At 43.1% G+C, this 24,201-nt stretch overlaps 1 protein-coding gene across 2 annotated transcripts in view; it reads right to left on the bottom strand.

Moving 5' to 3' along the window:
• Positions 1–262: 262 nt before the first annotated feature.
• FAM120C (family with sequence similarity 120C) overlaps positions 263–24,201 on the bottom strand; it is a 62,731-nt gene continuing 38,792 nt past the window's right edge. The window contains exons 9-16 of one of the 2 annotated variants that reach the window (XM_054713831.1): positions 21,297–21,468; positions 20,151–20,400; positions 15,337–15,451; positions 11,045–11,254; positions 9,392–9,593; positions 6,617–6,752; positions 6,175–6,232; positions 263–693 (exon numbers count right to left, since the gene is read on the bottom strand). In XM_054713831.1, the coding sequence (XP_054569806.1) occupies positions 439–693; positions 6,175–6,232; positions 6,617–6,752; positions 9,392–9,593; positions 11,045–11,254; positions 15,337–15,451; positions 20,151–20,400; positions 21,297–21,468 (1,398 nt within the window). In that variant the 3' untranslated portion in view covers positions 263–438. The remainder of the gene's footprint in view (positions 694–6,174; positions 6,233–6,616; positions 6,753–9,391; positions 9,594–11,044; positions 11,255–15,336; positions 15,452–20,150; positions 20,401–21,296; positions 21,469–24,201) is intronic. The other variant, XM_054713835.1, reaches the window with a different exon arrangement.

Raw genomic sequence — 24,201 nt, 5'->3', positions numbered from 1 at the left:
AGGGAGCCCTGTAGGTAGCTGTCCCTACCACCCCATGGGTTTCATAAACAAGTATCATGTTGAAGACTCAGCAAATCAAAACTGGAATTTTCCTATTACAGGGCCTTATGTGATGACATTAATTCCTGGCGGTCACTACCTTACTAGGCTCCCGGGGGAGGTCAAGAGAATACTGGCATTTTGTGTTAAAGCTGACAATAGGAGCCAGTCCTGTTGCCATTCATTTTTGACCAGACCTTCCCCAGGAGCAGACCACTAGGTCTGGAGGCCCAGAAAAAGCCCGGGCGGGGAGAAGGATGGCTACAATAGGACATTGCCACAAAGTCCTGGGTAAATCTAGGGTAGGCATTGCTGTGCTCCTCTAACGTGGGTGGGCCTCAAATCAGACAAGTATATGTTTTCCCCTCTTCCTGATCTGGTAAAGCCATCTGTGGCTTGTCACTCCTCTTTCTGTCGTGCCACAGTTCCCAGGTTTTGCTCCCCCAGAAGGCTCTGCTCGCCGTTCTTCACGGGGAAGTAGCGGCTCTCGTTGTCGCACACGCTGTTCTCGCTGGATAAGGCACACTGGGATGGAGCTGGAAGATGGCGATCACTCTTCTCCTCCTTGGTCAATGTGCCATTGTTTCCATTTACCTGTGAGCGGGGCAGACTTTGAGGAGGCTCCAGGGATTTAAAGACTCCATCTGAAGTGCCCTGTATCAACAACAGAGATGCTCAGTGCAAATGGCAATCCCAGACTGGCTGACCCTGGCCAAGCATACTCATAAGGAACTCAACGCTCCTTCAGTTCGTCCAAGACGCCACAGAGCCCAAAGCGTAACACTAATGCGCTCTGCTATTGTCCTGAGAACTTAGGGTGACAACAGATGGATCTGACTAAAATCCAATGGCAATGACAGTACATAATAATGACACATCTACCATTTACAAGCTTTACGATATACTTTTCTGATACTAATGGGGACAATAAATGGTAGATATTATCATGTCCCACTTAGAGATGAGGAAGCTGAGGCTCAGAGAGAGTAATGTAACTTGCTCAAGGACACCCAGATAGAAAGAGTTAGAAAGTGGTGGGATCAGGCCAGGCTGACGTGGCTCAGTGGTTGAGCATCGACTTATGAACTAGGAGGTCACAGTTCGATTCCCAGTCAGGGCATATGCCTGGGTTGCAGGTTCAATCTCCTATATAGGGGGTGTGCAGGAGGCAGCCAATTGAGGATTCTCTCCCATCACTGATGTTTCTATCTCTCTCTCTCTCCCCCTTCCTGTTCCTCTCTGAAATAAAAAAAATATTTTTTTTAAAAAAAAGAAAGTTGTGCCCTAACCGGTTTGGCTCAGTGGATAGAGCGCTGGCCTGTGGACTGAAAGGTCCCAGGTTCAATTCCGGTCAAGGGCATGTACCTTAGTTGCGGGCACATCCCCAGTAGGGTGTGCAGGAGGCAGCTGATCGGTGTTTCTCTCTCATCGATGTTTCTAACTCTCTATCCCTCTCCCTTCCTCTCTGTAAAAAATCAATAAAATATATATATTTTTTAAAAAGTTAAGTTGTGGGCCCAGAATTCCACTGCAAGTCAGCCAGCCTCTAAAGTCTATTCTAACTGCCATGTGATGCTCTCCATGCTGACAGCTGGACATGTAAATAAAAGGAAAGGAAACAAACCATGCGATCTATGTGCAATATTCCTCAGAATCTTTCATAACTAAAAACATCACTGATCCTGGATGATTTTGCTCAGTGGATAGAGCATCGGCCTGGGGACTGAGGGGTCCCGGTTTCCATTCCGGTCTGGGGCACATGCCTGGGTTGTGGGCTCGATCCCCAGTGGGAGGAGTGCAGAAGGCAGGCGATCAATGATTCTCTCTCATCATTGTTTCTTTTTTTAAAATATATTTTATTGATTTTTTACAGAGAAGAAGGGAAGAGGGAGAGAGAGTTAGAAACATCGATGAGAGAGAAATATTAGTCAGCTGTCTCCTGCACACCCCCTACAGGGGATGTGCCCGCGACCAAGGTACATGCCCTTGATAGGAATCGAACCCGGGACCTTTCAGTCTGCAGGCCGACGCTCTATCCACTGAGCCAAACCGGTTAGGGCTCATCATTGATGTTTTCTCTCTCTCTCCCTCTCCCTTCCTCTCTGAAATCAATAAAGATATATTTTTAAAAATCACTGGTTTTTCTTCTAATTCCAGGAATGTGACTGTTATTGAAATGCTAATGACATGAATTGCATTACCTTGCAGTGCAGTGCTGGCTCTCAATGAATGTTATTAGGAAATAATAACAACTTGATTACTAAGTGGTTGGGCATGTCAGATGCTCTGTTCATTTTACGTGTAAGACCAACAAAGCTCAAAAAGTAAAATGACTTGCCCAAGGTCATTAGGATGCCTAGACTTGCATCCAAGAGTGTTTTACTCCAAAGACCTTGTTCTTTCCACTAGGATACAATACATAGTGGAAATCTAATTCCTGTTGAATTAGTGGTTAATTAGAAACAATAACTACTAATTTTCCTTGAATACCTCTCATGTGCCAGGCTCTGCGCTAAACACTATATATATCATCTCATTTTTAAAAAATAAATATTTTATTTCAGAGAGGAAGGGAGAGGGAGAGAGAGAAAAAAACATCAGTGATGAGAGAGAATCATTTATGGCTGCCTCCCGCATGCCCCCTACTGGGGATGGAGCCCACAACCTGGGCATGTGCCCTTGACCGGAATCAAACCCGGGACCTTTCAGTCTGCAGGCCAACACTCTATCCACTGAGCCAAACGGGCTAGGGCAATATATATCATCTCATTTAACACTCATAACAACTCTGAGGTAGATAACAATTTCTCCATTTCACAGTTGAGAAAACTAAGGCACAGAGAGGTTAAACAACTTGTCCAAAGTCACAGAACTGGTACATGGCAGAGTCAGATTCAAAGCTAGATCATTTGGCTCCAAAGCCTATACAACATGGGGGCTACTGTGAATTACTGCTCAAGAACCTGGAAAAAAATATGAAACTACAGTCAAACCCTGGTTCTTGACCATCTCCCATCTTGAATAATTCAGTTCTTGAACAATTTGGTTCTCGACCATGTTGTTTACAGAAAAAATGTCTCGGCTATGGAACAAAACTTCAAGTTTCTACCTGACAACACTTTCATGCTGATACCTCAGCATGACAAAAAGCATCTCTCAGGCAACAAAAAGAGAGAATGCTTTTTTGTTTCTGGCGAAATCAGTATCAAGGATTAGCACAATTTTAAAACATAAAGAGGCCCCCAAGAATGCCAGTGTTGCTAAGGATGTGAAAGACACTGGCCACAGGCAATGGAAGAGGTAGAAAGTCTGTTGTTGATTTGGATAAAGGAAAAGCAGTTAGGCAGTGACAGCACTTCGGAGGCAGTGATACGTGAACAAAGATGCCGCATGCTGACCCGAAGGACATCCCTGGACCAAACGCTGAAAGTGATTCCTTTAAGGCTAGTAGGGGTGGTTCGATAAACTTAAGAAAAGACGTGTTTATTTACACCTTAGACATGCACTGTATGTAAGAAAGGTTACAACAGAATCATTTGGGGGTCTGGAACGGATTAATTCAATTTACATTCTTTCTTTTTTAAAAAATGTATTTTATTGATTTTTTTACAGAGAGGAAGGGAGAGGGATTGAGAGCCAGAAACATCGATGAGAGAAACATCGATCGGCTGCCTCCTGCACGCCCGCAACCAAGGTACATGCCCTTGACTGGAATCGAACCTGGGACCCTTGAGTCCACAGGCCAATGCTTTATCCACTGAGCCAAACCAGCCAGGTCAATTTACATTATTTCTAACGGGAAAAAATGATTCGATTTTCAAACAAATCACTTCTCGAACAGGCTTCCGGAAGGAATTAAGTTCGAGAACCGAGGTTCCACTGTAGCAAAAAATCCACACAATGAATGGAATTAGCCACCCGTGGGTGGGAGCCAACAAAGAAACAAACCATTACAAATAAGTGACTTAAGAATTTGAAAACACACAAAACTCCAGTGGCCTAGAAATACTCTTAAGAAGACAGGTCTATAATGTAAGCAGACTTCATAAGATTGAACAATAAATTATACTGAGTGGCCAGATTATGATGATCTCTGAACGCATAATAATCTGGCCTGTGTGTGTGTGTGTGTGTATTAGAGGCCCGGTGCATGAATTCGTGCATGGGTGGGGTCCGGCCAGCCTGGCCAGGGGGAGGGGACATGGGCAGTTGGCCTGCCTGCCTGCTGGTCGAACTCCTCGTCGAGGAGACAATTTGCATATTAGCCTTTTATTATATAGGATATACACTGAGTGGCCAGATTATTATGCGTTCAGAGATCATCATAATCTGGCCACTCAGTGTATAACACTCTATAGAAAGGGTGGCTGAACAGACAAAGGAGAGGTAGCAAGGCAAGCAGCAGCAGCTCTGCCCAGGGAAGATGCCTCACCTAAAAACAAGGCCAGTAAGAAGGCTTCCTGGCCCAGGCTACTTCTAGAGTAGATAACAGTGCCCCCAGCAATCTCAGTCAAGAGAAACTTAGTGTGACCTAGCACCCCTTGTCTTCCCCGTTTTCTCATGTGTGACATAGAATAATAGTATCTATCTATTTGATAGGTTCCTGTAAGGGTTCAATGAAGCACTCATTGTAAAGTACTTAGATATGTGGTGGTTGGCACTGTGAGAACTCATTAAATGCCAGCTACTTTTATTGTTCTGATTTCAGGTCCTCAAGCAAACTTCTTTTAAAAAAATACTTTAAAATTTTATTTTAGAGAGAGAGGAAGAGATAGAAATATCAATGAAGAGAGAATCACTGATTGGCTGCCTCCTGCACACGCCCTACTGGGGATCAGGCCTGCAACCCAGGCATGTGCCCTGACTGAGAATCGAACCAGTGACCTCTTGGTTCATGGGTGGATGCTCAACCATTGAGCCATGCCGTGCAGGGCCCACATACTATTTCTGTGATCCTCATTAATGTGAGTCAACCACTGCGAAATGGACTCCCTGTTATTGTAGCAAAAATAGGAGGTTTTTTAGACTATATGCCCAATGATCAGATCCTGAACCATAGCCAATCCCCCAAGGCTGTATTACCTTATGGGAGCCTATCCTAGTGACCAGTTTTCCTTCTAGGTGTAATCCCTTTTACCTTATGGAACAGCTCCTGGAAAAAGTTGAGAAGCTTTGGAAAAATCCCAAAGTTATTGCTCTCTGGCTTTGGAGTGCATTACAAAATGCTTTGGGGAGGGGGTGTGTGCTTACCATTCTCGTTCCATTTTTGGCTCAAAGTAACATTAAAGCAAATCTGTATTCTTTGAGAAAACATCAGGCAGTGGGGGTGAACATGGATACACTGAGGGCTGGCTGTCTACCGGAGAGCTCATTTGAGATTGAGAACTGACGATAAAGTGGCCTTGCAGTATGCTTTAGTCAGTGACCCTTGTGAGGATTTAGAGGCGCATGTAAAATGTTTAGTAGAGGGTGTGGTAGGAAGTATGCACTCAAGAAATGGGAGCTGCTGCCCCGCCCTTGTGGCTCAGTGGTTGAACGTCATACTAAGAATGAGGAGGCTGCGATTCAATTCTTGGTCAGGGCACATGCCTGGGTTGTGGGCTCAATCCCCAGTGTGGAGCAGGCAGGAGGCAGCCAATCAATGACTCCCTCACATCATTGATGTTTGTATCTCTCTCTCCCTCTCCCTTCCTCTCTGAAATCAATACTATATTTTAAAAAAAGAATCAGCAGAATGGTTTCAGCTCCTCCTCTCGCATATTCAGCAAAGGCCAAAGTCCAGTTTTCTAAGCATCCCTGGTAGCCCTCGAGGAGCTCGGGTATATTGCTAGCAATCCTAATGTTAACTTCACTCTTGTCCTTCACTCTGGCCGCACATATTACGGTCCTTAAAGGTCTTCTGGAGAATACACCTGGTTTCCGTCTTGTGGCCTCGCTCAGTGAAGAGGATGACACCCTGAAGCCCTGTGGAAACAGCCTGGGCAGCTAACCCTCACTAGACAGCTAGAGAGCAAGGGAATGACATCAAATGCCAGGAGAAGCTGTGAAAGGTCCCAGGTTTCTGACCTCTTGCAATTTCGCTGAAAAGATAAGAGGCATCAAACAGAAGCAAAGTAATCTCAAAAAGGTACTTACTTGTTTATTTCCTTTTTTAGATCCTTTGAATCCCCTACCAGTCTGTTCTTTTCCATGCCTTTAGAAAGTGGGGGGAAAAGTGATCATGAGAAACACAGAAAGCCCATACCCCCATTTTCACTTAGTCGACAACTCATTTCCTTACAGAAGTTTGACGCTTATAAGTTAGATGCCCCTCCTCCGTGCTCCCAGTGTAAACCTCTATCCCTTTCATTTCTGTTATACCAAATTATTCTGTGTCCCATGTCCTCCTCTAGGGGCAAAAACTTTTTCATCAAGGCAGGGCATTTAATATATGTTTCCTGAACTAAACTGAAAAGTAGCTTTAAACATGGAAAGATACTTAATGCCCCTAACCTTATTAGAAGGATTCAATAGCCGGGCATTTCCCTAAGGGTCCCTTGATTGACACTAGCTCATACCAACCTACTCGAATACATACCCCTTTCCTGGCCCACCGACAGAAACCACTTGCATGCCAAAGCCGCGGCCCCTGGAGGGTCTGCTGCCAGCCCACTGGCCCACAACCATGCCAGCAATCTCCAGTTTTCCTCCTTGGGGTGGGATTGGATGGAGACCTAGAGAGAGAGGAAAAATGGCAGTAAGGGGCGGTAAGTACAAGGCAGCTTAGATAAGACATGTAACAAAAGATCCTACAGCCCACCTACTTGGCTGATTTCCATTTCCCTAGGATAAAGACTCCATGATAACAACAAAGGGTCATGGTGGAAGCAAATTCAGGGACGGAGGGTTGAAGATCTGTACACATCCACTTCAGCAAGTGGGCTGTGGATGATTCATTTTTTCAACTACACAGCCTGGCAAATAGCAGGCATTCAATATTTATCGAGGGAATGAATGTCTTATAATCTAATTGTAGGAGAATTGTAGGCCAAAACCACTTTTGATTTAAATATGTATCATCAGTCCCTGGAGGATTAGCCAAGCAACCAAATGAAGCTGAAAATAATGAAACTAAACTAAAAGTAATTTATCACTAAAAAGTAAGAATAGCAACAGTTGAAAACCAGAACAAACTCAAGACAAGATAGCCTATCTTCTTAAAACAGGAAATTCCAACTCCATGTGTGGGAGCCTACTGGCACAGAACTTCGTAATTTGGCACTGAAGGAATAATTCATAAAATACAGAGTTCTAGTAAGCCTTAAATTTTAGTTCATTGAGCCTAGCCGGTGTGGCTCAGTGGTTGAGTGTCCACTTATGAACCAGGAGGTCACAGTTCAATTCCAGTCAGAGCACAAGCCCGGGTTGCAGGCTCGATCCCCAGTAGGGGGCATGCAGGAGGCAGCCAATCAATGATTCTCTCTCATCACTGATGTTTCTATCTGTCTCTCCCTCTCCCTTCCTCTCTGAAATCAATAAAAATATATTAAAAAATTTTTTTTAAATTCATGGATAAAACCCAAATATTAATAACCCTTCTCTCATTTAGCAGGTTATTAGTAAAGAGCCCTTCATTTACATAAAAGTGGGATTCTAAGGGACTAGGGTGCTAGCTAGTCCTAAGAGGGCAGGAAAACTTGCAGCCCTTCGGGGGCAGGAGGCTCCTCACGAACCACTCGTGACTGGAGACTAAGCATCGCTGTAACCTGGGGTAATGGCGCGGAACTCCTGAGAACCTGACCTTAACTCTGTCTTCTGAGACACAATCAAATCAGTAAGCAAAGAATGAGAGATCAGAGCCATAGTGTCACCTTCAAAGGATGAAATGAAGGTTTCTAAGATTTGATCACTACCTTACTGAACAGGAAGTTAGTTACCAGAGCAGATATATCACACTGCTCATCTAAGCAGAGCTTTAAGCTAAACATCCATATTGAATTCTGTGACCCTCAATTTAACACAAACTTCAACTTACAGTTTTATTTTTACTATATATTTAATGATTTCAGAAAGGAAGGGAGAGGGAGAGAGAAACAGAAACATTAATGAGAGAGAATCATTGATCGGCTGCCTCCTGCACGCCCCCTACTGGGGATGGAGCCCACAACCCAGGCATGTGCCCTGACAGGGAACTGAACCGTGACTTCCTGGTTCATAGGTCGATGTTCAACCACTGAGCAACACTGGCCAGGCTCCAGCTTTACTTTTAAAATAACGAGCAACAGATAACAAATACCTTCAACCACAGAAACCACAGCAATGACTTCCCACCTGATCATAAAATCTCCATATTTCATGTTAAAATGTCCCCATTAAAATACCCTGTTTTACCAGGGGACAGGTTGTTTACATTATCAGGATCAGCTTTCTGAGCTACCTAAGCATGACAGACTATTCATCATTAAGCTGCAGCTCAGGTGTCAGCATAACTTAATAATTTATACATGTTTGTGGGTGTGGGTGTGTGTTTTCCCCATTAAACTGCTACCCGGGAGGGCATGGTTGGTAACTTACTTCGCTCTGTGCTTCTGGAAATGTATCAGATCACCCCCCAGAGTGGAAATGGGTACATCATGCTACAGTCATCTGCCGACAATGGTCACTTACTCTTACTTGTCACCGCTCTACCTGTAAGCCTCTTGTATATCTGCCTAATGAGGACTGAGAGATCAAACCAGCAACCATGAAGAACCCACTCACATGAATTATAGTTCTCAAAGGTAATTAAGTGGCTCCTGGTTTCTGCACCAGTTACTTCAGGAGTTTGGTTGGTGAGAGTCAAATTCTTTGGGATCAACCACCTCTATGGAGAGTGGTCTGGGAAGTCAGGGGACTTGCTTCCCCAGCTACAGCCCTCTACCTCTCTCCTTTCTATTGTTAAAAGTATTACATATGCTCTATCTTTTAAATATATATATTATAAATATATATATATATATTTTTTAATTTATTTTAGAAAGGAAGGGAGAGGTAGAGAGGTATAGAAACATCAATGATGAAAGGAAATAATTGATTGGCAGCTTCCTGCACGCCCCCTATTGGGGATCAAGTCCACAACCCAGGCACGTGCCCTCACCAAGAATCGAACCATAACCTCCTGGTTCATAGGTCGATGCTCAACCACTGAGCCATGCTGGCTGGGTTACAGCCCTCTATCTCAATAAGCTCCTCTTCAAACGACCACAACACAGCACAGATGGTAAATGAGATAAGACGTATGTAGCACCGCTAATTCTATAACCGGCAATAATTACTGGATTGGCTATTGTGAAATAGGTTGAGGCTATTAAATGCCTCATTCTTAGGCACTGACCTGCAAAACCCCGGCTCCTTCCATGAGGGGGAGGTGGCATTGAGCCCATGGCTCGGGGATAAAATGAAACAGGATAGAGAGACGGCATCATGGGAGTCACAAAAGCAGGTGACGGAAGTAGAGCAGAAGGCGGCGGATAGTTCATGTTGACTCCTTCAAGGATACTCTGTCTCATCTTTTCCACTTTGGTTGCCAGCTCAGCCTTCAAATGAGGAACAGAATAATAATAGCAGCTGCCATTCTTTGAACTTCTCTGTTTCAAATACAGTATTTATTGGGCACTCTAGGTACAGTCTCATAAGTCTATTCCCATCAAGGGAATCAAGGCCTGGAGTAAAATGGTCAAGGCGACACACTCAGAAAAGCCTGTATGGCACCAAAGCCCCCACTTTTCACACGACACCGCACTGCCATCATACTAGTTCTGGTTGAGGACTTGTGAGGCACATTGACTAGGTCAAGAAAGAAATCTATACTAATAAAAGGGTAATATGCTAATTAGACCAGACGTCTTCCGGATGTCCTTCAGGACAAAGCCACAGTGGCGGGGGCTGAGGCAGAGGCAGTTAGCGGTGATTGGGCCAGCAGGGGAGAGCAGTTAGGGGCGATCAGGCAGGTGAGCGGTTAGGAAACAGTGGTCCCGGATTGCGAGAGGGCAGTCAGACATCCCCCGAGGGGTCCCGGATTGGAGAGGGTGCAGGCCGGTCTGAGGACCGCCCCCCTCCCATGCACGAATTTTGTGCACCGGGCCTCTAGTATAATAAGTATTCACTGATGGTCCATTACAGGGCAAGCGGGAGGTAACAGAATTAGGTAAAAGAGAGAACCAAACCCTGACATATACAAAACAAAGCCTTTCAACCTTCTCCTCCATCCCCAGGATCAAAGATCCTGACCTATAAGTCCATGCCTCTAGCCCAGAGCTTCGATGAACTTGCTCTGATAAGGGCCCCATGATAAATATTTGAGGCTCTGTGGGCCATATGGTCTGTTACAAACATTCTACTCCACCATAAATGAATGAACATGGATGTGCTCCAATAAAACTTTATGAAGATAAAAACTCCAATTTTGGAATCTGGGGTACTTTGCTGACCCCTGCTCTAGTCCTTGAGCTCAAGCCCTCCTCCCCCCCCCGCCCCCACCCCTAAATGGATACAGGAGAAATTAAGGGTTCCTTTCCCTGCCTCTCCTCACCTTTCCCAAAATTTCATTGTAAAAAAAAAAATCCTCTTCTTCTACTCTGTTGCTTCATTACCCTCTTCTATTTCTAAACATAGTTCCTTTACAAAAATATTATCACTTGCAAAAGTGACTTAGTTTTTGTAAATAATAAGGAAGATGACATTCTAAGAATTATAGGAAAGACACAGAGTATATTTGAGGATTCCATGGGGGAAAATACTCAGAGTAAGAAAAGTAATATGAAAACGTGAAGTTCATAAGAAAAAAGCTTTCCAGCATATGATTCCGTAACATGCACATCACTCTCTGGGCCTTTGGGACTAACACTGACCAAGTTAGGTCAAGGTCAGACACATTCTGCCACTTCTGCTATCTCCCTCCCCATGTCTCTGTGCTGCTCCTACCCCGCCCGTTCATCCCCACAGCAGATCAGCAAAGGTTCTCAGCAGCTGCCTGCAACGCTGGTACCTGGCCATCACAGAGCTCCACCAGGGACACTCGCTCTCGGCCCGCTTTAATGAGCTTGCTCTGGAACAGCTTGCCATCGAAGTAAATCCAGGGGCAGCAGTGCTCCCAGGGGACTGGCTGGCCACAGGCGTCATTAGCAAACAGAGCTGTGTCCACCCCACTCATGAAGAGGGCAGCAAGCTGGATCCCTCGGGCATCCAGTTTCTCAATCTGAAACCACCACAAAGGAAAACCTATTAGGAAATTCATGTTATTGGTTACATTTAATCTTATTCCTGTTATGCTGATTATTCCAGTTAAATCTGAACATGTTATCTTTCAATACAGACATCTGGCTGCACAAGCAGCTTCTATCCACATCTTTCCCTGAGACGGTTTAAAAGATACTCATTACAACAACAACAACAACAACAAAAAAGACATCAGCTTTGAAACTTTAAAAAGAACCAACTTGAGATACCATGTTCTTTTGCTTGTCAAATTAGAAAAAATTAAAAAAAACTAAAGACCAAAATATGTCATGCGATATGTCAATTATATCTCAACTAGAGGCCCGGTGCACAAAATTTGTGCATGGTGTGTGTGTGTGTGTGTGTGTGTGTGTGTGTGTGTGTGTATGTGTGTGTCCCTCAGCCCACCCTGCAACCTCTCCAAAGTGGGACTCCTTGAGGGCAGTCGAACATCCCTCTCACAATCCAGGACTGCTGGCTCCCAACCCCTCACCTGCCTGCCTGCCTGCCTGATTGCCCATAACTGCTTCTGCCTGCCAGCCTGATAAACCCCTAACCACTCCCCTGCCAGCCTGATCAACGCCTAACTGCTCCTCTGCCGGCCCAATTGCCCCTAAATGTCCTTCCCTGCTGGCCTGGTCACCCCTAACTGCCCTTCCCTGCTGGCCCAGTAAACCCTAACTGCCCTCCCTTGCCAGCTTGGTCGCCCCTAACTGCCCTCCCCTGCAGGCCTGGTCCCCCCCCCAACTGCCCTCCCCTGCATACCTGATCGCCCCCAACTGCCCTCCCCTGCAGGCCTGGTCCCCCCCCAAATGCCCTCCCCTGCAGGCCTGGTCCCCCTCAAATGTCCTCCCCTGCAGGCCTGGTCCTCCCCAACTGCCCTCCCCTGCATGCCTGATCGCCCACAACTGCCCTCCCCTGCCGGCCATCTTGTGTCCACATGGGGGCAGCCATTTTGACCACATGGGGGCGGCCATCTTGTGTGTTGGAGTGGTCAATTTGCATATTACTCTTTTATTAGATAGGAGGATAAAACTAGAATAAAAGGATGGAAGGTGGATACTTATTCAGAGACAAAAAGGGGACACCAGCATCAGTCTGCTGATGAGCATGCAGTGAAATAAATGGGCATGCTCATAAAGAACTGATGAGGAAGAGATATGACAATTAAGCAATATGTATAAAACACTTTGAAAATGTTCACATTTGTTGACTCAGAAATTCCACTTTTATGAATCTATTCTAAGGAAGTAGGAATGTGAATAAAGCACTGTGTATAAAAATGTTAATTGTAATATTACATATAATAGAGGAAAACTGGAAACCAAACAGCCAGCACTATAATTAAATGATACATCTATATAAAATATTATTTATTAAAATTTTTTGAGACATAAAATATATGCTATATTAAGTAAATATATATATGCATATATATATATGTGTGTGTGTGTGTATATATATATATATATATATATATATATATATATGCATATATATATATTTTACATAAACAGTATCTCCACTATGTAAAAAATGCATGACAAAAGACTGAAAGAGCCCTGGCCCACATGGATCAGTGGTTAGAATGTGGGCCCATGCACCAAAGGGTCGTGGGTTCGATTCCTGGTCAAGGGCATGTACCTCGGTTGTAGGTTTGATCCCTGACCCCAGTCAGGGCACATGCAGGAGGCAACCAATTGATGTGTCTCTCTCACATCGATGTTTCTCTCTCTCCCTTGTTCCTTCCCTTCTACTCTCTCTAAAAAAAGCAATGGGAAAAATATATCATCGAGTGAGGATTAACAACAACAACAACAAAACAACACACACAAACACACACACACACACACACACACACACACACTGCAAGAAACTACCAAAATTTTCAGTGGTTACCTCAAGTTGGTGTGCTGGATGGCTTGAAAAGGAAAAGGGGACATACTTGAAGGTCCCCTCCTAGGTGTGGTCTTACATTTGTAATAAAAGGGAACCATGCACTGTTTGTCTTAGAGTGTTTCATCTTTCCCTAAGTTGACCTCACTTACATTAAGATTTTGCATGTCTTGTTAGACTTGATATTCTAGTTTATCCTGGGTCCTCAAAAGTCCATGGCTACTGGAAGTTGGGAGAGGGGTATCCTGCATTAATAGCTAATATTTATTGAGCACTCAAGGCAGTGTTCTGTTTTGCATCTATTCTTTTTTTTAAATATATTTTTATTGATTTCAGAGAGGAAGGGAGAGGGAGAGATAGAAACATCAATGATGAGAGAGAATCATTGATCAGCCGCCTCCTGCATGCCCCCTACTGGGGATCAAGCCGCAACCCAGGCATGTGCCCTTGGCCAGAATGGAACCTGGGACCCTTCAGTCCGCAGGCTGACGCTCTACCCACTGAGCCAAACCAGCTAGGGCAGTGGTTGGCAAACTCATTAGTCAACAGAGCCAAATATCAACAATACAATGATTGAAATTTCTTTTGAGAGCCACATTTTTTAAACTTAAACTTCTTCTAAGGCCGCTTCTTCAAAATAGACTCGCCCAGGCCATGGTATTTTGTTGAAGAGCCACACTCAAGGGGCCAAAGAGCCGCATGTGGCTCGCGAGCCGCAGTTTGCCGACCACGGAGCTAGGGCATGCATCTATTCTTTTATTTAATATCCTCAACCCTACAAGAAAGGAAACTAAAGCTAGAGAGGTTAAATAACCTGCCCAAAGTCACACAGCTAAGAAGCCAGGCTTCGGAGCCTGCCCGCTAACCTACCTTCATTATGGGGTGGATTTATTTTCTTTCTTATGCTTTTCTAGACTTCTCTCTAACACCCAATAAGTATTCTTAAAAAGGAGGGTGTCCATCAGTGGGTGAATGGATAAAGATGTGGTATGTACACAATGGAATATTCAGCCTCAAGAAAGAAGGAAATTCTGCCATTTGCGACAACATGGATGGACCTTGAGGGTATTATGCTACAGGAAATAAGTCAGACAGAGAAAGACAAATACTATATGATCTCATTTATATGTGGAATCTAGAAAAACAAACAAAAACCCAATGAAAGTCATAGGAAAAAAGATCAGATTTGATATTATCAGAGGTGGGAGTAGATAAAAGTGGTCAAAGGCAAAAACTTCCAGTTGTAAGGTAAATAATACTAGGGATGTAATGTACAGCAGGATGACTATAGCTAACACTACTGTATGATGTATAGGAAAGTTAAGAGAGTAAATCTTAAGAGTTCTCACCATAAGGAAAAAATTACAGAGGGTGGGCAAAAGTAGGTTTGCACTTATGAGTACATGAAATACAGTTTATTCTTATGTTATTCTTTTCCATATGAAGAACTATAAGCCTACTTTTGCCCTGTATATATAGTATCTGTATGAGATGACAGATGTTAGCTAAACTTATTGTGGTAATCATTCCATGATGTATATACCATTTGTGCTGTACCACCTAAACTTATATAGTTCTATATATCAATTACATCTCAATAAAACTAGAATAAAAGGATGGAAAGTGGACATTTATTCAGAGACCAAAAGGAGACATCAGGATTAATCTCTGAAGTGTATCTTAAAGAGTCAGAAACTTTATCATGGTCTATGGGCCACAACCTATTAGTCTTGTATAGTATCCACCTTTTCTGTCCATCCTCACCCATCAGTATGGGGGCATTGCACCTCTTTTATTTAAAAAAATATTTTTTATTGATTTCAGAGAGGGAGAAAGAGACAGAAACATCAGTGATGAGAAAGAATCACCAATGGGCTGCCTCCTGCACACCTCACATGGGGTATGGAGCCCACAACCCGGGCATGTGCCCTGACCGGGAATCGAACCGTGACCTCCTGGTTCATAGGTCAATGTTCAACCACTGAACCACACTGGCTGCGCTACAGGCACCTCTTGATTTTATTACTAGACATATTTGGCTACTGTAAATAGAACATTTACCTGTAGAACTTACTCTTCTCCCCAGCTCCAGAAAAAAAAAAAAAAGACCTAAAGTAAAGCTATGAGCTCATGAAAGAAAATTTAAACAAGGATAGATCAAATCACCTTGAGTTCTTGAAGTTGATCTGGTTCATATAGCTGGGAAGATACAGCCTGGGCAAGGAAAGTGTCTAGCTCATGGCGATGCAGGATTCGACCTCCAGGCCACTGAACCATGTACCTAGAAAATAAAAGCATCACTATTAAGTCATAAAAGTTCATTTAAGCTAAGATACTGATCATGGGCCAGATCCTAGGCTCGGTTTTGGTGATTCTACTGAAATAAAGTAAAGGATAGGACAGTGTGTTAAGTACCAAGACAGAAGAATCCACAGGAAGCTATAAGAGCACAGAAGAGGGCTACGACTTGAGTCTTACTTATTTTTATTTTTAAAATCCCTTTCTTGTCTCAGGATCAGTTAAATTCCTGCTTGGTTTTTACTCTGCTTCTTATCTTTTTTTAAAAACATTTATCTCATAGGTTGATGTTCAACAACTGAGCCACACCAGCTGGGCCCATTTTATCTTTTAAAAAGCATAGGAATTGGGAACTGGAGAGAATTGGGTTCAAACTCTTTCACTACCCCTTACTAGCTACCCAACCTTTGAAACTTTATTTCCTCATCTATAAACAGAGATAAATAATACTTACTTTTTAGCGCTATTATGAGGATTTAGTGGTATCACACACAAAGGGCTGACTTAGCATATTGCCAGGTACATACATGTAATATTATAAAGCCTGTTCTTGATTTTCCAAACATTGATTATTGCCTCATGCTTTAACAATGAGCTTATACAGGGTACTGATTTATGCAGGTCAGTTTCCCCCACGATAAATGACTCCAGATGATGCCTCCTCTTTTTCGGTTCTTAAGTCTTTAGTCACCTGTTACAATTGGCCACCTCTGATTTGTTGTACACTGGGTAATCAGATGACCAAATTGTCAGAAATGTGTCTAAATTAAGAATAAATAGGTTGAACAAGAGGCTAAGGTTCTCTTCAGCGGAAGCAAACAGAAACTATTAGACTATTAGAACACAGACTGATAGTTCATAGTTGTTCAATTTTTACTTATTTTCATGTTCCTGGATGTGTTTTAAAAAAACCCAGAGAATTGCCCAGCCAGTGTAGCTCAGTGGTTGAGCACTGACCTATGAACTAGGAGGTCACAGTTCGATTCCTGGTATGGGCACATGCCCGGGTTGCAGGCTTGATCCCCAGTAGGGGGTGTGCAGGGGGCAGCCCATCAATGATTCTCTCTCATCACTGATACTTCTATCTCTCTCTCCCTCTCCCTTCCTCTTTCTGAAAGAAATAAAAATATATTACAAAAAAGGGAGGGGGGCATTCTACTTTAAAAACAAAACCCAGAAAATCAAATAAATGGGAAAATGAACTACTACTATACTTTTGAGAGAAAAGATAAACAAAACATGTAATTCCAGAGTTAATATGAGACAATACAGGGCTGTAGTCCAGGAATATATTAGAAATTAGGAGGTATAAATCTTATCTATTATTCTTTGTTTTAAATATATTATTTTTCTTAATTTCAGAGAGGAAGGGAGAGGAAGAGAGAGAAAGACACATCAACGATGAGAGAGAATCATTTATTGGTTGCCTCCTGTACACCTCACACTAGATTTAGCCTGTAACTGAGGCATGTGCCCTGACCTGGAATTGAACCTTGACCTCCTGGTTCATAGGCTGACGCTCAACCACTGAGCCATGCCGGCCGGGCCTATCTATTATTCTTAATGAAAATACTTCTTCTTTTTTCTTTTTTAAAACATATTTTTATTTATTTCAGAGAGGAAGGGAGAAGGGAAAGAGAGAGATAGAAACATCAATGATGAGAGAGAATCATTGACCGGCTGTCTCCTGCATGCCCTCCACTGGGGATCGAGCCTGCAACCCAGGCATGTGCCCTTGACCAGAACTGAATCTGGGACCCTCCAGTCCGCAGGTGAACGCTCTATCCACTGAGCCAAACCAGCCAGGGCAATGGGAAGACTTCTTAAGTCACCAATCTTAATCTCAAGGTAGTTAGAGAATTAATATATTTTAAGATTAAGTCTCTCTCATGTTATAGGGCCCACTGCATGTATTATCTAAATCCTCAAACAGCTCTGCAGAAGGATTATTATAACTATTTATAATGAGGTAATGGATGATTTTATTTTTTTTATATTTTTTAAATTGATTTTAGAGAGAGGAAGGGAGAGGAAGAGGGAGAGGGAGAGAGAGAAATTGGCTGCCTCCTGCACACCCCCTAATGGGGATCAAGCCCATAACCTGGGCATGGGCCCTGACTGGGAATCAAGCTATGAGCTCCTGGTTCATAGGTTGATGCTCAACCACTGAGCCATGCCAGCTTGGCAGAAATGGATGATTTTAGTAGGTTAAGGTGATTTATCCAAGCTGCAAAGTACCAGAGCCAGAATTCAAACTGAGGTCTGTCTAGTTTCAAAGCTCAGTGCTCTATAACCCTCTGGTGACTTGTAGGGACTGACTTCTTCTTTGCACAAAAATTTGCTTCCTGTACACATCAGCAAATAAACAAGAAAGTATAATAGAAAACAGAATACTATCCATAATTGCAATAGTATGTATCAAGTGCCAAGGAATTAATTTAAAACACAGCAAACCTCTATGGAAAAAAATTAACTCTACTAAGATATAAAGGAAGAAACCTAAAAAAAAAAAAAGGAAAGGTAAACTATGATCTTTAGATGAGAAGACTTAACATTATAAAGATGTCAAATCAATCTAGAAATTCAACTCATTGGGAAAAAATCCCCAATAAGATTTTTTGTGGAAAGTGGGCTAATTCTAAATTATATTTGGAAGAATAAAGGTTCACACGGTTCAGGAATAGCCACAAGTATGAAACATGAAAAGCAAAGAGCAGAGGTTTGTCTGACCTGATATTAAGGCAAACTATAAACCCTTAATAATAAAAACAATGTGGTCCTGGCGAGGCATCAAATAGACAATGGAACAAAATAGAAGTCAGGAAAGAACTCGTGTATATACAGGAACTTGGTATATGAGAAGGGTGGTAATATAAATCAGTGTGGAAAGGATAAATCATTTAATGAACAGAATTGGAAAAACTGGCTTATTTTGTAGAGAAAACAAAATTAGATCTTTTCTTATAGCATATAGAGAATAAATACCCAGTATATTTAAAGACCTAACATGGAAGGCAACATTATAAAAATATATAAAAGGTAAAAAAAAATATTTTTGACCCAGGGATAGAGGAGACTCATTGAATAAGATTCCAAACGCACACATCATAAAGCTACAATTTGATGGGTTTGACAAAACCAAAATTAAATATTTTTTGATTAGGGGTGAAGTGTACCAATATCTGAAATTTACTTAGAAATGCATCAAAATGGATGCATAAATGGATGGCTACAGATGGATAGTTATATTGAATAATGTATAGTAAAATATTAATTGTAGAATCTAAGTGGTGGGCATATGGGTGTTCACCATACTAGTCTTCCATCTTTTCTGTATGTGTGAAATAATAAAAGGTTGGTGAAACTTTAATACTTTCATTTAACAAAGATACTGTACATAATTTTTAAAAAATATATCTTATTGATTTTTTTACAGAGAGGAAGGGAGAGGGATAGAGAGTTAGAAACATCGATGAGAGGGAAACATCGATCAGCTGCCTCCTGCACACCTCCTACTGGGGATGTGCCCGCAACCAAGGTACATGCCCTTGACTAGAATCAAACCTGGGGCCTTTCAGTCCACAGGCTGACTCTCTATCCACTGAGCCAAACCGGTTAGGGCCATAATTTTTTTTAAATGTGACTGGTTGGAAAAGATATTATACACACACTGGTATAGAAAATATATTTGCTATACATGTATGTGTATATACACATATCTGACAAAAAACTTCTGTAATCAGCAAGACAAGTAACCTAAAATAAATGTACAAGATAAATAAATAGGCACCTCAGAAAATGAAAAAACAAAAGGCTATCCTATATAATAAAAGGCTAATATGCAAATTGACCGAACAGCGGGATGACTGGTCGCTATGACGTGCACTGACTACCAGGGGGCAGACGCTCAACTCAGGAGCTGTGCCCTGGTGGTCAGTGTGCTTCCACAGGGGGAGCACCGCTTGGCCAGAAGCCGGGCTCATGGCTGGCAAGTGCAGCAGTGGTGGCAGGAGCCTCTCCTGCCTCCGCACCAGCACTAAGGATGTCCGACTGACAGCTTAGGCCCGCTCACTGCCTAAGCCGTCAGTCAGACATCCCCCAGGGCTCCTGGACTGCAATTTCATGCACTGGGCCTCTAGTATTTTAATAAATTTATGGGAGATGGCTTGGAAAGACACACATTAAATATCCCAGAGGAGATAACAAAGGGGAGAAAAGGGGAATTGGATGAGAAATACAGACTAAAAGGGACAAAAAAACAAATATAAAACCAAATATAAAAGAGAGGTCATGCCTGGCTGTTGCAGCTCAATGGCTGAGCAAGGACCTACGAACTGGGACGTTAGTTCCTGGTCAGGGCACATGCCCGGGTTGAAGGCTCGATCCCCAGTAGGGGGCATGCAGGAGGCAGCCGATCGATGATCCTGTCAACATTGATGTTTCTATCTCTCTCCCTTCCTCTCTGAAATCAATAAGAATATATTATCGTGCGTGGACTGACGATGATAGAGATCATAAACCAAGGAGACTATCAAAGCAATCAATTTCCGTGTTTCTGAAGTCTAAGCTAAACATAAAACAAAAACCTCCCCACCCCAAACACCATAAAAACACCTGATTAAAGGAAATATCCAAAAAGTAAAAGAGAAATGAACTGGCTGCCTCCTTGTCCCACGGCTTACCGGAGTACACAGCACATGAGCAGCAGATGGGTGGGCACATTGGCTGGATTGAGCATACTGGGTGTATCTGACTTCATACAGGCCAGGAAGGCCCTCATCCTTCTGTTCTTGTCCTCAACGGCTTTGCCTAGCCAGAGCCTCTTGAGGTTTGGGCAAGTCCATTCCCGAAATGTCAGTGCAGACACCAGTTCGGGGGTTTGAGGTGACTTCCCTTTATAGGCAGACCACTCTTTAAGGATCACTGCAGGAACTGGAAAACAGAAATTGAGGAAAACCAGGAAGTAGAGAATTTCTGAGTATTTCTGCAGCTGGCCACAATGGACAAGATGGATCACATTTCAACACCTTTTTTATTTTTGTTGCTATATTTATTGTTAGCAGTAGTAAGCATTTACTATATGCTTGATATGTATTAAGTACTTTACATATAAAAGTAAATTTCATTTACTCTTCAGAACAATCCTGAGAGAGATTATGCCTACATTATCACAAAATGTAGTGCTCATTTTGCAGATGAAGAAATTAAGGCTCGCCTGGCCAGTGTGGTTCAGTGGTTGAGTGTTAACCTAGGAACCAGGAGGTCACAGTTTGACTCCCAGTCAGGGCACATGCCTGGGTTTCGGGCTCAATCCCCAGTGTGGGGCGTGCAGGTGGCAGCCAATCAATGATTCTCTCTTATCATTAATGTTTCTCTCTCTCTCTCCCCCTCTCCCTTCCTCTCTAAAGTCAATAAAATATAATTTAAAAAAAAAAAGAATTGGCCAAAACCGGTTTGGCTCAGTGGATAGAGCATCAGCCTGCGGACTCAAGGGTCCCAGGTTCGATTCCGGTCAAGGGCATGTACCTTGGTTGCGGGCACATCCCCAGTAGTGGGTGTGCAAGAGGCAGCTGATCGATGTTTCTCTCTCATCGATGTTTCTAACTCTCTATCCCTCTCTCTTCCTCTCTGTAAAAAATCAATAAAATATTTTAAAAAAAAAAAGAATTGGAGCTTAAGTTAATACATTCCCCATACCAATAAGTATCCTGGTGAATTATACATTTTCTCAAAAACTGTTCCATAGCCAAAAGTATCATGTGTTTGCAGATACATTTTTGTTCTGCATCAAATTTTGAGAGATTTATCAAAGCCAGAACTATGCTTACGTTCCACAGGCAGCCGACGCCGTATAGCCAGGCGTTCCAATTTCCGCTGTGTCTCCGCCAGACTGAAAAGCACCCCGTATACATATTGACGAGCTGACCGGAACAGAAGAGCAGCTGGTGGCAGCTCCATGTTACACTCATCCTCAATACATACAGGGATCTTAATCTCACCCTAATAAGAAAATGGGCCAGAGAGAAGGAGAAAATTAGTGACCTCAAGCTTTGGAATTGAGCCGAGGAGAACCAGTAAGGAACTGTATGTAGCCTAGCCAGTAAATTTTCTACTTGTACTTAGATAGTTTCAGACTAAAAGAAGCCATAAGGGAGAAACCAAGATGGCGGCATAGGTAAACACCTAAACTGCTGCCTCGCACAACAATTTTAAAACTACAACTAAAAGACAAAATGGACATCATCCAGAACCACAGGAAGGCTGGCTGAGAGGAAATTCTACAACTAGAAGAGAAAAGCACACTGAGACTCAGAGGCGCTGCGGAAAGCAGAGGTATGGAGGCGCACGCGCAGAGAGGGCTGGCAACTGAGTACGGGGCTGGCTTTCTCAATCGGGAGGGAGACAAAAGCTCCCAACTGCTCTGAACTCCAGTTCCAGGCGACACTCTGGGGACCCAGACTCATATGGGGAGAAACTGGACTGTCTGGCATCAGGCGGAACTGGAGGGCGGCTTTCTCTCAGAGGTGCTTGCAGCGATTACCGCGGGACACTGAGACCCGGGGGCCTCTTAGGGCAGGGCTGATGGTCAGCCATTGCTGTTTGCTCCGCCCTGAGACCCTGCCCCATCCAAGCTGAGCGCAGAGGCTTTTGCATATGAATGGCCTGGTCCTTTGAAATCTAAAATTACCTAACAAACTACAGCTGAGTCAGTGAGACCCAGAACATCCAAAAGAAGGCCCAAGGCCCCACAGCAGCTTGCATTGCTTCACAGCTGGGCCTCATCTGGGCACCTCCAAAACCCAAACAAAGAAGAGGAATCTGCAGATCTCTCCGTACCTCCTGCTGGGTGGTCTCAGGCAGAGGCTAAATTAGCACCTCCTTGGAGATCCAAGAGCCAGTGTACCCAGTGGTCAGAGTGGGACCATCCAGATTAAAACTCCTCAGATCCCTAAGGGACACACACAGGGGGCAGACTCAGTGAGCACCAAAGCCCCACTGAAGCAAGTCTTGTCTCATAAGGGTGTTTCCAGCACAGAAGTTCTCCCAGCGTACACACAGCTGATCCTCACTGCCAATTGGCCTGGAGGTCAATTCCTCCCAGTGATACCAACAATAATCAAGGCTTAATTACAACAAGACTGTGCACACAGCCCACAAAGGGGTACACCAAGAGTGTCCACCTCAGGGAACTGGGGAGGCTGAGACACTGGGCACTATAGGACACCTAGCACACAAAGCCACTCTATCAACACAGGGAAGCAGCCAAAATATGGAGACAAAGAAACAGGTCACAAATGAAAGAAATGGAGGAAAGCAAATGACTGGACATAGAGTTCAAAACCACGGTTATAAGGTTTTTTCAAGAATTTCATAGAAAAAGCCGATAAATTTATTTTTTTTAAAATATATTTTATTGATTTTTTACAGAGAGGAAGAGAGAGGGATAGAGAGCCAGAAACATCGATGAGAGAGAAACATCGATCAGCTGCCTCTTGCACACCCCCTACTGGGGATGTGCCCGCAACCAAGGTACATGCCTTGACCGGAATCGAACCCGGGACCCTTGAGTCCGCAGGCCGACGCTCTATCCACTGAGCCAAACCGGTTTCGGCAAGGCCGATAAATTTAATGAGACCCTCAAGGATATGAAAAAGGACCAACTAGAAATTAAGCATACACTGACTGAAATAAAAAATAATATAAAGAGACCCAATAGCAGACTAGAGGATCACAAGAATCAAGTCAAAGATTTGAAATACAAAGAAGCAAAAAACACCCAACTGGAAAAGCAAAAAAAAAAAAAAGCAAAAAGAATAAAAAAATATGAAGTTACTGTAAAGAACCTCTGGGACAACTTCAAGCATACCAACATCAGAATTATGGGGGTGCCAGAAGAAGAGAGCAAGATACTGAAAACCTATTTGAAGAAATAATGACAGAAATCTTCCCCAACCTGGTGAAAGAAATAGACTTACAAGTCCAGGAAGCGCAGAGAACCCCAAACAAAAGGAATCCAAAGAGGACCACACCAAGACACATCATAATTAAAATGCCAAGAGCAAAAGACAAAGAGAGAATATTAAAAGCAGCAAGAGGAAAACAGTTAATTACCTACAAGGGAGCACCCATAGGACTGTCAGCTGATTTCTCAACAGAAACTATGCAGGCCAGACGGGAGTGGCAAGAAATATTCAAAGTGATGAATAGCAAGAACCTACAACCAAGAGTACTCTACCCAGCGAAGCTATCATTCAGAATTAAAGTACAGATAAAGAGCTTCACAGCCGAAACCAGTTTGGCTCAGTGGATAGAGCGTCGGTCTGCAGACTGGAAGGTCCCAGGTTCGATTCTGGTCAAGGGCATGTACATTGGTTGCGGGCACATCCCCGGTGGGGGGCGTGCAGGAGGCAGCTGGTCGATGTGATGTTTCTCTCTCATCGATGTTTCTAGCTCTCTGTCCCTCTCCCTTCCTCTCTGTGAAAAATCAATAAAATATATTTAAAATAATAATAATAATAATAAAAATAAAATAAAAAAAAGAGCTTCACAGATAAGAAAAGGCTAAAGGAGTTCATCACTGCCAAACCAGTATTATATGAAATGCTAAAAGGTATTCTTTAAGAAGAGGAAGAAGAAAAAGGTAAAGATAAAAATTATGAACAAATACATATCTATCAACAAGTGAATCTAAAAATTAAGTGAATTAAAAATCTGATGAACAGAATAAACTGG

The sequence above is a fragment of the Eptesicus fuscus genome, chromosome 1 (genome assembly GCF_027574615.1).
Source record: "Eptesicus fuscus isolate TK198812 chromosome 1, DD_ASM_mEF_20220401, whole genome shotgun sequence".
In the NCBI taxonomy this organism is placed as follows: domain Eukaryota; kingdom Metazoa; phylum Chordata; class Mammalia; order Chiroptera; family Vespertilionidae; genus Eptesicus; species Eptesicus fuscus.
Note: the sequence above shows the minus strand (reverse complement) of the source record. Positions and strands in the feature narration are given on the sequence as shown.